Genomic DNA, 16,568 nt, shown 5'->3' with positions numbered 1-16,568 from the left:
AGGGATTTGTCGCATGCTCCAAACGCTTTCCCTCTCCTCTCGTACTAGCGAGTGCGCTGAAAGCTACGCAGGGAGGGGGGTGACAAGGGTGCAAGAAGATGCGCCCCTTCGTCAGCGCGCGTCATGACCTTGGGCACTTTCTGTTCTTCGAACTTGTGGCTTAAAGGGTGATCGCCAGTGCTAGCGGGGGCACGTGGCGGCATCCTGCGGCGGCCATGGTAACTACACAGTCCGCGATGCGAAATCAGCCAATGGCCGCTGACATGGGTATTAACGCAGAAATTTGGGTATATGACATCATTTGTAGAGAGAAGAGGGAGCGATTTCTAGCTGACTTTGAGAATTGATTGTATATTCAAGGCCGCGTGCAGCGCTATAATATTTGGCTCACGTGTTCTCGGGAGCCTCGACTACCGATCGGCAGCGTTTTTTGGCCATGCTCAAAAAGTGTTGCAGGGCCCCTTTAAAATGCGTGACATCTTGATGTAGTTCATGCGCTAAAGTTTTGGCGCAAAATTAAAAGAAATGGAAAGTTTGATCATAGGCGTGCGCACGAAGGCGGGAGGCGGGGGGCGGGGGCGGAGGGGGTGCAGGGGGGGCGGCTGCCCTGATAATCACCTAATAGGGGGCGTAAAGTCTGCCCTATACCGTTACTTAGTCAGACCTGCCCCGTAATTGTTTAAAAAGAAGGTTTATGACCACGCAGAATTTTGACAATGTAGGCGGCCGAAGGCCCCTGGTGTTGCGTAGCAAGAACTGTTTACTCCCATTTTCACTTCAGGAAAGCCGGGCACAGAAAGCAAGTCATTGTGCGAAGCACGTCATCAATTTTATTTTCAATTTTGTCATCCATTGTGAAGCATATTGTCATTTGGACTCGACCAAAGGGGGGGGGGGGGTGCGATGACCATTGCCCCTCCGTAACGGGGAACCCTGCGCACGCCTTTGAGTCTGTATGACCTCCATTTTTCTTTATGATGGTGAAATTAATGATGATAGAATTCTGAAAGAACAACTTACTGTTTAAACTAACTTAATGTTCCACTTCAGTGTCTCTTTATAATGAGTCGGCAAATACCTTCCTCGACTCGTACGGACGATCGCGAAGAACCCCGTCGGATAGGCTCATACGTCGTTCGGAAGTTCCTTCTTGCTTTTGCTGAGTACGCTTTCGTTTATTATTCGGGAGCGTGTTTAGGGAGCATCAGCGACTTGAATCAACACCCTCTAAATAGAAGACCCTCCCCGTACGCCCTTTTTCATCACGTGACGTACCAGGCGCGCGAGCAGACGCGTAAGCCTACGGGAAATCTCAGCCGAACTTTCGTCAAAGTTGTTTCGTTCGAGCAGTTGCATGCGGTTCTAATTTTTCTGTAATAGGGTTACGCGCCTTAAAAGGGTTACCCACATACATGCGGAATTCTCAGGCAGACGAAGAGAGAGAGGGAGAGACATGCATTAAACACCTTTACTGGGGTCACTCGCCAAAAAGTGTAACACGTCCTCTTTTAGATGCGAAGCACCTGATGGCGGAGTTCAAACCGGTGGTGGTGGTGCTGGTGTGCGGCGTGACCACCCTTACTGCGCATGCGCGAACCCTCTCTACACACCTCTTCTCCCTTTCCCCTTCCCTCTCCCCTCCCCCTCTCCACTTCCCCTCTGAAACGCCGGCTCGACATGCCGAAACGCTGCTTTGCATCGCCTCATGGTCTCCTTTAGCGGAGATGGTGTGATTTTTCTTCTTAGAATGTAGGCGGAGAATATACCTCTCGGAAATGTCGAATAGTGCGAAAAACAAATCGAATGAGATACGAAATGCTTTAAAAAGCTTTTTAAATATTTAACAGATGTTCTTAAAATTGATATAAATTGATGTTCGCGTCCCTACTATTGGTAATTCTCGCATTAAAAGCACAAGTCAAGCTTCAGGGAAAAAATGTGGTGAGGCAATGCGACTTCGCCTGCTGCATTACGCAAGATATCACGTTTTGCGGCTGCGCCTGCATGCGGGTGTGAGACTTATCGTAATTCTGCAGCGATCTCTCGCTTATTCGGGTGTAGCTGGTATTTCCAACCATTCGCAAGTATTCGTAAAGTATTCTTATTTACGAGTAACGGCAATGCCACCCGACATTTGACTTTTTTTTAAGTTGTCGCACACAGCGCTGTATTTTATTGCTATGTTTTGTCGCACAGTACATGGCGTCGCATCATCAGCTTATATACAGCAAGGTCCATTTTCAAAGGGAGCATTCGAACACCTTGCCGGCGCTCTCACTGCACATGGATAGGAAAAAATTTTTGATGTACGGCACTACTTTGTCAAAAGGAATCAGAACTATCAACCACCAGTAGTCGCATGCATAGGCGTGCGCACAGGGGGGGGGGGGCAGGGGGGGCGGCCGCCCCCCCTAATAACCTAAGAGGGGGGCGCAAAATATGCCCTATACATTGACCCCCCTAGTCACCTAAGACGGGGGGACGACGCAAAATCTGCCTCGTACATTGACTTACAAGGGGGGGGGGGGCGCTGCGATGAACCTTCGCCCCCCCTGATGGGGAACCCTGCGCACGCCTATGGTCGCATGCAAACTTAAGTGGGGACGCTGCTCTTAATTGTTTTAATTTCTTGATAGATTTTGATGAAATTTAATCAGTGTATGTATATATGTGTGCTGATTTCGAAAGTACAATTATTTTTCTAGTGTAATGTGTAGTTCATAAATACGAAATATTTCATGTGCCTTTTGGGGAGCAAGATTGTTTTGTTAACTGAGAGAGTTACATAGTAAACCAGCACATCATTGTAATCGGGAAGCAGACCTGTGTGCAGTGAAACAAAAATGTATGTTCGAAACCGATCTGCACAAAGGTTATGATATGTTGAACATTCGCGACTGAATCAATTTCAAACTGGGATTTCACTCGCGAATCTTCAACATACAATAACATACAATAACTTTTGGCCTAATGGGTTTGGAACATCCACTTTTGTTGCACTGCACACAGTTCCGATTCCAGATTAGTGTGATATGCTGATTTACTTTGTAACTCTCACAGTTAAGAAAAAATCTTGCTTCCCAAAAAGGACATGCAATATTATGTATTTTAGAAACTACACATTACACTAGAAAAATAGTTGTATATTCAAGATCAGCACACAAATATTCAGCAACTCATGAAGGGGGTATGCACTTGACGTCATCCGCGAGGAGCGCTAGCGGCGGGGTCGCCATTTTGACAGTCCGCGCACTCGCCGCACGCGCAAAAATCTCGCTGCACGCGTTGTGTCCGAGATCCATATGGCGCAAATGACTAAAGACCTCCGAAGCACCTTCTGCACGACGACGCATGGACAGCACGGACGGCGTGTACGAACGGGCCTCTAAGATGGCGCGGCGATGGTGTTGCCGCCTTGCGAATCAAGGCTCAGTGCATATCCCCTAAATCGATGCACAAATAAAAATGTTTAAGTGCCATGAACATGGCACTTAAGCCCATATGCCTTTGCAAGGAGTGAAATCCGGACATGTCCTGCACGCAAGTGTTCCACTTAACGGTGGGCCCGTCTGTACGTGCCCGCAGCTTCCGCTCAACTACGGCGCACTCGGATCGCTGCTGGCCACCCTGGTCGCGGCCAACTACTTCGAAGCCGGCGACCCCCTAGAGTACGAAATGCTCGTGAAAACCTTCGCCGCTTGCCTGAACGAGACGATAATAGCCAGAGGCGGCTCTTGGAGCGCCTCCGCCGGCGCTGTCGCCCGGACCCTGGCGCTGAGGAACGCCTCGCTGGAGTCGCTCTGGAAGGCGTACCTGGCCGCCTGGCAGTTCCGCAGCCGCGACGTCTTGCCGTCCAAGTCCGGCGACGTCCAGTCCGAGCGTCGCAGCGACGACCGCCTCTTCTTCGTGTCGTGGTGCTTCGCCGTCTGCGGAGAACCGGGAGCCAGCGAGCTGTGCAACGTGCCGCTCCGGTCTAGGAACGCGACCGCGAGTGGCAACTTCACGAGCGCCTTCCGGTGTCGTCCCGGCGATCCGATGACAATGCCGGCGAAGTGCGCCGAGTCATAGTGTATGCGCGGTTATGTAGCGTCATTTGCAGTGTCTGCCCGCGCATCAGCTTTCGTTTAATTGTACAGGGTTTCTGTAGTGCAGGAATCATACTCGGGAGGGAGACGGTTTCACTGCTTTTTGCATGTTACTTCCAACACGAAACCAGATGCTTGCAAACACGATTCGAGGTCTGGGAAGCCATATATGCGATACCTTATCTGTCTGTCGAACGTTCTCGTCGCTCAGTGTAGTAAATTGTTTCGTCACTCATTGTCATGTGCCTGGCTGTTGATGCGAGCCAGTTTTTTTTAAAGCATAGTTTCGGATTGCTGCTTTTGTTTCGTATCGTAATGCACGCTATTTAGCCTGCTTGAGAGCTAGCCAGTGCAGTGTATGATGCTGTTTTTATCGATCTCTGCTGACGCCTTCCGGAGAGGTGCTTAATAACTGACGCAATAAGTGCTGCACACGTGTCGTGTACGCTGCACACTCACGCCATTTTGTTGTTTTATAAACACGAACACCGTTTCGAGGTGCTTGAGATGTTTTTGTGCAGTGATTATAAAAACAAACGCAAAGAAAAAGAGCGACTAAACGTTTTATTTTCTTACATAAACCTCCGTTCAGTTGTACAACTCCTGGACAAACAGCTGTCAGTTTCCTGAGATTCAAACAGGCACGCTCGCATAATCGAAGCGACGGCGTATAAACATTTCCCTAACTGAGCAACTCGCGAAATGTATGATATGCTTCGTGCACTAAGGCCCGAAGGTACACTGCGGTTGTATACCGACGGCGCAGTGAAAGGAATCTGTGTTCATGTTGACTACGCTTGAAGTTTCCGAAGCACGTTCTCACACACTACTGATAGCGGGATCGCTATTTCGAACTGTCGAGTGACGTGCGGCCATTACAAAAAACAAGTATTCGATAAATGTTCGAAACTTCTGACTTCCCACTGCACGAGCTTGTTAGCGTAGTTAGCGTGGCTCACATGTTCTCACTTAAAATGGCGAGTGAATATTACAACACAGCGCAAAGAAGTGGTAAACTGAGACGACACATACGTATACGCGCATTTTTAATTTTTTCAGTAGCGAGTTTTAATGGTGGGGCCCCCAAGCGCTGGGTTTGTCAAGCTGGTTACGTTCTTTTTCTACTCTCCCTGCGTTGTTCTGTTCGCCGGCCGCCTGCAAGGAAAGTACAAAAGAACGCAAGCCACTTTGATACTGAGTACTAACACTCCATATTGTGTCCCGTTTCTTTGCGCAGCTTTATATGGTCGTCCTGCTTACCACTCTATAGTGTTCATGTGGAGTAGGCCTCCTTTGAGACCAAATACAACGCCTGAAAAAAAAGATAGTTTTTTTTCGCTTTATGTGGTCTAAATATGCTTATATTTTATTACCTGTTCATCCTCTTGTTCCTCACTAATGCAGAGCTGAAACCAAAGGCTGCTGCCAGCGCTGATCAGTCAGCCGGGCAATTAGACGAGTTCACGCGACACTAAACCTTCGTGACTTTTCGTGCAAAAGATCCTGCCTCCAGTCTAGACCTCATCTTCGAGCGCATAAGGATAACTTCTAGCTCGTACTTCTCATAAACATGTTGAATTTCGTGTTAACTGGTATCCTACCCTAAGGAGTGTTATCGGATAGTATAGTCATTCCTTCAGTTAATAATGGTGTTGCATGCTTTGTCAAACGGACCGAGACAGCGTCCCGTCCTTGCGCTGCTTCACAGTTCTTCTAGTATGCACCAGCCGGCCTGAGTTGACACCTTATTGCGTGCTTCGCTTTTGAATGCGCAGAGGGCGGTGGTACGCGATATGGCTGCCATACGTGATATGGTTGTCACCTAGAACACTTCCGAGATCCATAGTCAAGATGGGAACCGACAGTCGGAAACGCGAAGTGCGGATAGGCTGAACTAGTGGGAGAAATTGCCTCAGACAGGCTGGCCGACGTTTCGGTAGGAAGACCTATCTTTGTCAAAGGCTCCTTGTCATCCTTGGCGTGTTAGTTTTAAGAGGGTTAGTGTTGGCGTCATGTCCAATGGTGTCGCGTGTCGCTGTTGGCAACCGCGGTCTGGAAAGAAAAACTAAGGCATATGTGTATGGCCCTTTCCCCTTTTAGAGGAACGTTGTAGCGGTCCTCAAAAATCGCATCACGGAGATAAAGGGAACAAAAAGTCAGTTTCGCCGCAAGGGCGAACCAATGAATGCAATAGCAAGAAATTGGAATGTCACACGAAGAACCAGAAGCAGCTCGACACTTGCAGCGCGCCGCTGAAGCACAAAGAAGGACGCCCGAAAAGAACGCACAAGCATGCACAGGGAAAGCGTGAACTAACAACTGTCGCAGTTGTTACGTCTTTGTGCTTGAGCAACGCGCTGCAAGTGTCGGCAATGGAGAATCAGACGCTCTTATATATTTCGTTTTCATTTAAACTGCGGCTAGTGGAGTGAGCCCTTGAGTTTTCTGCCACACGGGGGCGTCTGATGCAAGGTGTGACCGGTGTCCTTTGTTTTTTTTTCTTCCACATCACGAGTGGGTACAGAAAAGGGCCACTTTGTCGTGCGCGTCTCAAGGGCAGTTTTCAAACCGAAAGAAAATTAAGAGCATTGCATGATAGAAAACACGCTCAAGGTCCTCCGAGATTTGCTTACCACCAGCGGTAAATGGTCTATATAAATAGCTCGCAGTTGTTTCGCCGGCGCATGCATGGGGCATGGCCGAGTTGTCTAATGCAGGGGGCTGGGGAGTGAGGGGTCGATGGTTCGAATCCCCGGTCGGGTGCTTCGGATTTTTTTTCTGCTGTATTTTTCTTTGTGCCTTTATATATATACAGACATATATATATCCGGGACATGACGGCGACAGCAAAAATCAGCCGAGAGTTTCCATATAATTGCTGTCGCAATAAAAGAAGACAAGGCACCTTTCAAAAAGATAGGTCCCCCTTTCGAAACGTCGGCCGGGCTGTCTGAGGCACTTTCTCCTGTTCCTTCAACCTATCCGCACTGGAACACTTTTGTACGACATGCTCGAACCCAAACGTTACGAGTAATGTTGGCCTGAAAACAGGTTCCGTGCTTCCTAGCCACTGCCGGCGAGTACACGTCGGTTACGAATGCTTCCCTTGACTCCCGGTGGTGGTGTTCCTGTCGGCCGTGGGGTCTCGAGGACAGGCCGAGTAGTCGTGCGCCCTGTCCGTTCTCCAGCGGCACAGCAGTCGCTCACGACACTCGTCGTCGCATCTGGTCTCCTCGTCGTCGAGGCGAGTCGTGTACCTATGAGACAGATAGTGGTTTTTGGTCAGGCAAGACGCTAGTGTCGCAACCCGCAAGGGAGCACGGCGCAGGGTCCTGGATAGAACGGAGGGCGAAGCATGGAAGAGAGCGGAGAGGAGGGGCCACCATTGTCGAAATGAGTATTCGTACAGGACCGAGCGCCAGGTCGGGGTACCTCTCTCCCTATTTAGAAATACCTGTGGGTAGCAGAAAGGAGGGGAATCGTTCGAGGGGCTTCCTCATCATCATCATCATCAGCCTGTCTACGCCCACTGCAGGGCAAAGGCCTCTCCCATGTTCCGCCAATCAACCCGGTCCTGTGCTTTCTGCTGCCACGTTATACCTACAAACTTCTTAATCTCATCTACCCACCTAATTTTCTGTTTCCCCCTCACGCGTTTGTCATCGCTTGGAATCCAGTCAGTTACCCTTAATGACCACCGGTTATCCTGCCGACGTGCTACGTTCCCGGCCCATATCCATTTCTTTTTCTTGATTTCAACTGTTATGTCCTTAACCCCCGTTTGTTCCCTGACCCACTCTGCTCTCTTCCTGTCTCTTAAGGTTACACCTATCATTTTCCTTTCCATCGCTCGCTGCGTCTTCCTCAATTTAAGGGTCTTATATCTAACCAAATGAAAGAAACCAGTGAGAGCATGGGGGACATGTCGTTTTTAGCTGTAGTGTAGTAATTACGACGCAATTTGAAATGAATGTGAGACCGAACCCACAATATCGAAGGGTGTGGGTTCGGGCCCCACCGTAGGCAGGGGTCTTTTTTTTTTCTCCCACTTCAATTCAATATAGGTCGTCATTACTACACTACAGGTAAATAATAATGTCCCGTAGGCTTTCCTTGGCTTAATTGCCTGTTGATTTCATTTGGTTTTTGGGGACCCGACAACACTGGGAATCGAACATAGCACTTCCCGCAAGAGTTTCATTACAGAACCAATGCACAAGTGAACGCAAATTGACATACGCGCTAATTGACATAATCAGGGTAGGCAACCGGTGGCAGTTACAGTGCGCCTCTCTAAAACAAGCGACGATTCATATTCGAACTAGCATTACGTAAAGCTTGCGGACGGAAAAGGAGCCTACCTTTACGAGCTGAGGACCACGTAACGAGCGACGGAACGGGAATTTTGCTGATGTAAAGTGGACAGACGGCAAAATAGCGTTAGAAATACGCTAACGTGTGTAGCTGATGTTCTCTACATGGACAAGGATAGGAGGAAGAAATGGAACTGCGGGGTTCCAGTAATGCGCAGGACAACTAACCGGTGGTCTCTCAGTGTCACGTAACAGATGACAAGAGAAGGGAAGTACAGTTAGGGAAAAACCAGATAAGAGAAGGAGTCCGATGACGCTATAGACAGGGACACTCGGGATAACTGGGTCTTCGTCCCTTGCAGTGATTTGAAAGAAGTCAGATGACGCTATAGACAAGGACAATCGAGATAATTTGGTCTTCTTCCCCTGCAATGGAAACGAATATGAGTGTTTACGATGGTCACTGAGCCACAGTCGCTCACTCATTATAGTGGGCATCAAGAGGCTTAATATTAAAGTGCATTGTTATACGTTATTGTACATAAATAGTGATTAGGATAATGTACATTAGTAATAATCTACACTTGTCGAAGAAGACGTGAAGCAAAAAAAAATGTTTCCTGAAGTTGAAGCGGTGTTGCCTCTTCATGTGAACAAAAGAGGAATGACCGCTGTGATGAACAGGTCACGTTTGGGCACGTTGCGAATTTGGCGCATTCCACAGGAATTTTAAAGCGTTTAGTAGGAAGCGTGTACAAACATAGGAAGTCATATAAGGTCACGTCCACTTCTGCCAGAAAAAGCAAAGTAACGGCCATGACTGGCCAGACTCAAATTTCCGGAACAATTGGGCAAGAAAGCTGGAGTGAAACATGTGAACTGTGCCAAGCTGGAACAGGAAAAAAAAAAATTATGCTATATTCGCGCTAGTAGTGCCAAGCCTGAAGCAAGTGCGGAGCTGGACGGCCTGGCTTGTTTTGCTTTATTATTGCGATAGCAATTATATGGACAGTCTCGACGGGTTTTTACCGTCGCCGTCATGTCATTCCGGTATGAAGCCCAAATTGATAAGACTGCCCCGCGCTTTGTATGTTCTACCGCGGGTAAAAGCGCGCGAGCGGGGGCGACGAACGCGGCCGAAGCGAAACGAACCGGCCCATTTCCATCGCTTGGAGGGTGCATACGACATCACCCCGCTCGGGAGGCCTGCCGTCAAAGCAAACAGGAAACGCCCCGCCCGTCTTTAACGACCATAAAAAGACGTGAAGTGAGAGGCGGGGGGGGGGGGGGTGTCGCGCTAGAAGACACTTTGAACTTTGAATCTAAGGGCGCGGCCGCGATCGCTGGCGCGCGCGCTATCTCGACAGCCATCACAGCGGGTGGCTCATATACCCTTCTACGTGCTGCGCTCTCAACGCGAAGTGAGTATGCAGAGAGCATCTCTCCATGCAGCGGCCGCATTCTCTTACACCAGCGTTTTGTAGTTACGCGAGATTGGACACAAAAAAAGTTAGCTGCCAGCTTCACTTTGTGTAACACTACAGTTTGTTGCTATCGCATTCGTTGCTTCGCCCTTGTGATGAAACTGTGACTTTTTAGGGGCGAAGCTCCTTAAGGCGGCACCCGTTCGTCCCTCGTAGTCGTAGTCGTAGTGCGTAACAAGTCTTACGCTTTGACCTCCAAGGTGGTGCCGGTGGGAGATTTTTCCTGTGCGTTGTTGAACAATAAAAAATTCGCAGCGTGCGCGTTAACTAAAAGCCGAATTCTTCTGTCTCTCATTCCCCATTAGCAGCCATTGGCATGTTCCAGTAGGAAACGTTAGTAGAAGTAGAAGTGTGAGTGTTAGCTAAAAGCCGACTTCTTCTGTCTCTCATTCCCATTAGCAGCCATTGTTTACCTCCAAGGTAGTGCCTGGTGAGATTTCTCCTGTGCGTGATTAAACAATAAAAATTTTGTTCAAAACGCCGTTGATTGATGAAATAAACCAACGAAAGACGCCAGATGTTTTGTAAAAGCAAAACGAAAGAACGCCAGATGTTTCTAAAGCAAAGCGAAAAGACGCCAGCTGCTTAACGAAAGACGCCACATGTTTTCTAAAGCAATGGTTTTCTAAACAATGAAAATTCACAGCGTACATGTAAAATTAAAGTGAGCTGCAAGTCGTCATAACTCATCGAACCTTTGGTATAAACGCGCCCGATCTCACGTCGGTGATGATGTACTGGGCAGAATTCACGGAAGATTCACTGTTTACCGATGAACCTCCGCAGCTTCGCCCACTCATCATCATTCACTCCGTGGATATGCTGTCATTTTTTTTCCTCTTTCTTCATCTCTTTCTTTCTCCTTTTCTTTTTCTCTCTGTTTTTTCTATCTCATTTTTGTCCCTGCTTATTTCTATTTCTTCCTTTCGCTCTCTGTCTATTTCTTCCTCTTCTCGCTCTTCTATCTTTCTTCTTCCCCTTTGTTCTTCTCTCTCTGTCTCTATTTATTTCTCCTTCTTCCTCTTTCTGCTTTGCTCCCTCTTTTTTTCTCTCTTTTTTTGTGCCTGCTTGTTTCTATCTCTTTCGCTCTCTGTCAATTTCTTTCTCAGTCTGTTTATCTTATTCTGTCTTTCTTCCCTTTCTTTCTCTCTATTTCTCTCCTTCTATTTCTTTCTCTCTCTCTCTCTCTCTGTAGTCGTTCTCTCGCCCAGCAGAGTTATTGCATCCCACGCTGGACAAATCGGCGCACGTGTCCTGGGGCGAAGCAGAAGATGACGAAGAGGAAGAAGAGAGTGCGTGTCGGTTCGTGATGGTGGTTGTTTTCTGTAGGCTGTGCGCAGCATAACAAACAGCTTAACAGCTACGCTGTGAAAAAAAAAAGAAAAGAAAACGGTGTACGACAAAACTCGGTCTTTTCTGCTTGCGATGTTCCAGAATGAGGGCGACATGCCCTGGAATGGAAGCAAGTAGTGTTATAGCTATCCTTGACACAAAAGTTGTTCCTTGTTCGAAGGTTATGCGTGCTATTATGCGTGCTTTCCTAAGCAACAGATTCACGTGTTCGGAAACAGCTGCGGCATCAAACTTCGATATTCCTCCTGTCAATGGCAAGTAAATACGATAGCAGAAAGAGAGAGAGAGGGCAACACACTTTTTGAAGCGATTCGTGTTCGCACCCAAGTTTCAAAGGTGGTTTGAAATGCCACCTAGAAGCGGGCGTAGTGAATCTTAACAGCTATCAGAGAATAGGCTTGGCTTCAGGTTGCAATAGTTTGCTGCCTCTGTGGAGCTTTCAAGACTGGTTGCACGCCGAGCTTGAAGTTCTATACAAGCTACTTCTGACAAACTGCTGCAAGCCTTTTCAGTAGCGATGCAGTTATATGGAGACATCGTGAAGTTTTTTTAACACGAAAGTGTTTTATGCCGGGGTCCACCAAGACTTTCATGACGTATTTCCGTCACGGAAGTAGGTCAGCAAAATGAATGCCATCAGATGGCAAAGAAAAAAAAAACTAAGAAAAAGTTCCCATAACGGTAATCGAACCCATGACCTCTCGGTCCGCGACGATGGCTGGCGGGCGTTTAGCCCACTGAGCTACCTCCAATTTTTTTTCTTTCTTTATTGCCTATGTACATACATACAGCAGTGAAAACAAATATATACCGTACAAAGAACAAAAAAAATAAAAAATATATAAAAAATATAAAAAATATAAAAAAAATATAGTTTGATAAGCGTCTTAAAATTGCTTCATCTGTAGAAGGCTTTCTACTTGATGAAGCCAATCCGGTACATCTTCCTGGACCTTTTGTGTTTCCACAAATGAACATATAGACTCGAAGAAGTATTGTCGAACCGGACGTGCATTAATATCAGCATGGCGCACCGCCATTCTTGACTGCCATATACTGTGTAGGCCCAGTAACATGACTAGATCGAATGGTACCCCTTCCTCATTTTCAAACGGGAGAAATCTGATGCCGTAGGCATCGAGGGGCAAATCCTTTTTTAAAGTGCGTTGAAGAACGTCCCAAAAAAAGACCGCATCCCAGCAGTCAAGAAAAACATGTTCGATTGTCTCCGGCTTCCTGCAGAGTAAACAAAGGTCTCCCCAAGGAACGAATAAGCCCTTTTCTTGCATCCATGTTTTGACAGGCAATGTTGCACTGTGTAATTTGAAGAAAAGGGATTTTACTCCAGGTGTTACCTCCATTTTTTTTACTCGGCTTAAGACATTCTGACCTGGGCCTACACGGTACATTGCCCTATAAAGAGGAACAGGAAGAACTGTATCTACTAGATCTTTGTATAACTTTTTACGGGAAACAGAACAGAGATATTCCAAAGAAAAACGTGTTTTTAAAAAGAGACACGAATTAGCTACTTCTTTCAAGTAACCTCTAACATTTGTTTTCATGTTGCCAGAAGCCACCACGAGTTCCGGCAACACCCTCCCAAGCCTAAGCTGTATAACAGTACGTATGAACGGGTCTCGATTATTTCGGAAGAACATGAACCGGTTAACTAACTGACGCAGATACAAATGACACAGACTAAGGCCACCAGAGCGAACCCGTCTGAAAAGGTTAGTTCTACTTGTTCGCTCCCAAGAAGAACCCCATAAGAAAACAGCAAATATTCGGTGAAACTGAGCTACCTCCAAACACATTACGGAAGCGGCATGAACGCGCGTTTTATCTTTCACACTTGCGTCTAGCAGTGATCATGGATGGATGGATGCTATGAGCGTCCCCTTTATAACGGGGCGGTGACATCTGTGCCACGACGCTCGAAAAAAACAAAAAAAAACGCGCTGTTGCAACGACCGTCCCATTCGGCGCGTTTCCAATACAAGTTTAATTTCGTCAACGCTTTAACACACCGTGTGGTGGCGGTTTTAGCGCATGCCTCGCTCATAGCATCCATCCATATCGACAAATAGCTCTCCGACGCTCGCCTGTCGCTCCGCGTTCCCTGCGCGCCCTGTGAGAAGTAACGTGCAGGCTAGAGGGAAGACACGACGCGCGTAGCGTTTCTCTTCGCATTTCGCGACGCTTTGAAGGAGTGCATATCGAGCCTTAGTGTTTATTGTGTGCTTGTTGATGCCATCTTTGCGCGGGATTCACCATATGCGGAGTCCACGTATACGTTAAGAACTTCAGCTACCACAAGGGTTAAATCAGGATCATGGGCATTTGTCGTCGTTACGGAGATGTGCCACTAGGCGTCAACGTGAGTGAGATGCGTCCACATCAACCGGTGCTATATCTGCCAAACAACAGTAGACATTGTACAAGCTACTTCGGTGACGACACGTTTCACTTTCGTGTTATACCGATTCCTATGACGGAGGGATCAACCAACCATTTTTTTTTAGCTTCACAAGCACCTTCAAGGCACTGTATTAGAAGATGAACAGCGTGTACCATGGGCTCGTAGTGGAAAGAAATTAACGGCTGAAGGAGCAACTATTCTAGCGCCTTTCGGAGTTGCGAAGTTATTGGTGTAGAAGGTGTGAGGCATGGAGTTTCTGACAATAATACCTAGAGGGAAATCTGGTGCCACCGTCTATGCGAATTTCTTAAGAGGCGCCGTTGCCGCGATGGGAATGACGGTATATGTGTCTGAGAGGCTTGTGTTGGCTGGTGTTGAGCGAGGCTTCGGCTAAAAAGCGGATACGACTGCCCAAATAAAGCTTCTGTAACACAAAACTTTTACAAACGGATCTTATTCACGCGTATTATATTCTAGAATAAAAGTCCACTGACATGTACGGCATAACCAAGCAACGAAAGAAAGAAACAGACAAGCAGTCGCAGAGTGAACGCTGGCCTTGTCGTCTGCCTTCCAAGTTTAGCGGCCGTTCGTGACTTTTTACGCTTCGTAAAATTGTACATCAACGCATAAGTTTCCAAAGTTTATTAAAACTCGTTTCTGTGCAATGATAAAAAAAAAAGAAATAGCTCACTACGTGCTCCTTTTGTACGAAGACAACCATTTTGACGCAAGGAATGCTTTGAAGCCAGGCGCGTCTTCGAGGGGTTAGGGCGCTTCGTGAACGAGCCAATCCGAGCCAAGCCCGAATCTAACGCATTCCCACGCGTACAAAAGCTCGCAGCGCCAGTTTTCCCTCTAGGTCAGTGTAAGAAACTCTACGATGTGAGGACTGAATAGAAATGGACAGCTGAAATTTACAGCCCCAAAAAGAAAAAGGAGAAGCTGTATAGGCTATCCGAACATGAAGCAGCAAGAAAATAAAAAAAGAAGAAAAAGCAAGTTTCTTGGCCAATCTGCTGTGGTGGGAGTGAGCCATTGTTTTAAAATATCATCATAATCATCACCACAGTTGAAGATGTGCGGGCAGTTTTACCAGATGTAAGCAGTGAGGATAGATATGGTGGCTTGATAACTCTTGGCCCTGTCGTAATTATCATCACTTGGCGGTCACGGTGGAATACCTCGAACGTCTAAATCTATACGTGCAGGGGCCGAGCGTACATCTTATATGCGGCAGCTGCTACGCTCACCGAACGAATTGGTTGAACCGGGCCTGGTCAGTATCCATGGCATCGATGAGCGCTGCCCAGTCCTCGTGGCCAGCTTGCGCCAGACCTAGATCCTCGGTGCTATACTCCAGTCTCCAGTGCGGTTCTCCGCCATCTTGGTTCGCCTCGTTCATGTTCATGGAGTACGTCTCGTGTCTCGTCACGAGCTACAGAAAAAGATCGAGACAAGTGAATTAGGGGCGCAGCTGTTGAGTGGTGCCATCTCTTTTGGGGCGGGGGGAGGGGGGGGGGTGTATCTTTTTACAACTGAGCCAGAAAACGCACCAGGCTTGTAGCATGTCTCCAGATGCGTTGTTTAAATAACATTTTTATTTATCAGTCTGCATCGTCAAAATATAACACTACCTGACTCAGCAATATTAATGAAGGCACAAATTAAGGACAGTAAAATGCATTGAATGAGCACCGCAGCACATGCAAGTATACATGGAATGTTATATTTAGAAACACCCGAAAGTATAAATACACACACTTCGTTGAGCAACATAGCTAAACGGCAAAGTAGACTCGGATCCGCTATGAAAAAAGAAAGTATGTTTAACGTGAGGAAAACTAGTCGTGCAAGAGGTTTCAGTGAAACCCCACGAAGAGAATGCTGCGCTAATTCCTCCACAAAAACACAAATAAGCTTTACATTTGTAACAGTCTCCTCCAGCGTGATGCTAAGATAGTTTCATGGACAGAAAACACCTCATTGTACGTTTAGTCAAAGAAAGCCTTGGAGGAGACTTAAGCTTCGCATTTAAGAGTAGAACGCGCTAACGTAGTCCAGCCCCATTCACATCGCCTTTTCATCCGCTTGCCATGCTTCGCTTCTCGGTGAAAACCTCAGCCATGGCGCGAGGAAAAGAACGCCCACGGATGTGACATTAACCGTTGTGAACTCTCTTGGGTTGCCTATACTGTGAGTACACTCTCTAAGAAAAAAAAAAGGTGTCTTTTGACTCTTCTTTGATACACACGTGATTCTCCCACGTATAACTGTCTTTAGAGAGTCACGTTTACTTTCTTCAGGAGAGTCGTGGGGCGCACGACTCTCCAAAAACATGGCTGATCCCTCCGTCATAGGAATCGGCATAACACGAAAAAGTGAAACGTGTCTACACAGAAGAATAGTGCTTATCGTGTAGTGATATATGAGAGCTTGTACAATGTCTATTCGTGTTTGGCAGCTATAGCACCATTTAACGTGGATGCACCCTCGTTGACGCCTACTGGCATATCTCCATCGCGACGACTAACGCCCATTATCATGATTAAACCGTTGTGGTAGCTGACGTTGTGAACATATATTTGGACACAGCGAATCGTGAATCCCGCGTAAGGATGATATCAACAAGCTCATAATCAACATTGGTACCCGGTATGCACTTCTTCAAAGCGTCGTCAATTAAGGAGAGGAACGGCACGGTGTGCGCTTTCTAGCAATGGGTGACCGACGCCTGCGCTCATGCATACAGTACCACACACTACGCTTCAGCAACACGGGAGGTAGAGGTTCGTAGCCTGAGCCGCAAACCGTCCCGCTGGCCTCTGTCTCGCGGGCGCTATTCTCGCTCCACCAAGGCACGACATTCGCGCGTCGTAATCACGTCCTTTCTGCAACGCGTATTGCAGCA

The 16,568-nt window shown here is 47.4% G+C and overlaps 1 protein-coding gene across 1 annotated transcript in view; it reads right to left on the bottom strand.

Annotated features, from left to right (window-relative positions):
- Positions 1-7,176: 7,176 nt before the first annotated feature.
- The window catches only part of LOC119397367 (sphingomyelin phosphodiesterase-like), a 32,856-nt gene continuing 23,464 nt past the window's right edge, over positions 7,177-16,568 (bottom strand). The window contains exons 13-14 of the mRNA XM_037664800.1: positions 14,911-15,095; positions 7,177-7,417 (exon numbers count right to left, since the gene is read on the bottom strand). Of these exons, the coding sequence (XP_037520728.1) occupies positions 7,177-7,417; positions 14,911-15,095 (426 nt within the window). The remainder of the gene's footprint in view (positions 7,418-14,910; positions 15,096-16,568) is intronic.

The sequence above is a fragment of the Rhipicephalus sanguineus genome, chromosome 6 (genome assembly GCF_013339695.2).
Source record: "Rhipicephalus sanguineus isolate Rsan-2018 chromosome 6, BIME_Rsan_1.4, whole genome shotgun sequence".
In the NCBI taxonomy this organism is placed as follows: domain Eukaryota; kingdom Metazoa; phylum Arthropoda; class Arachnida; order Ixodida; family Ixodidae; genus Rhipicephalus; species Rhipicephalus sanguineus.
This window is presented reverse-complemented; position numbering and strand designations above follow the sequence as displayed.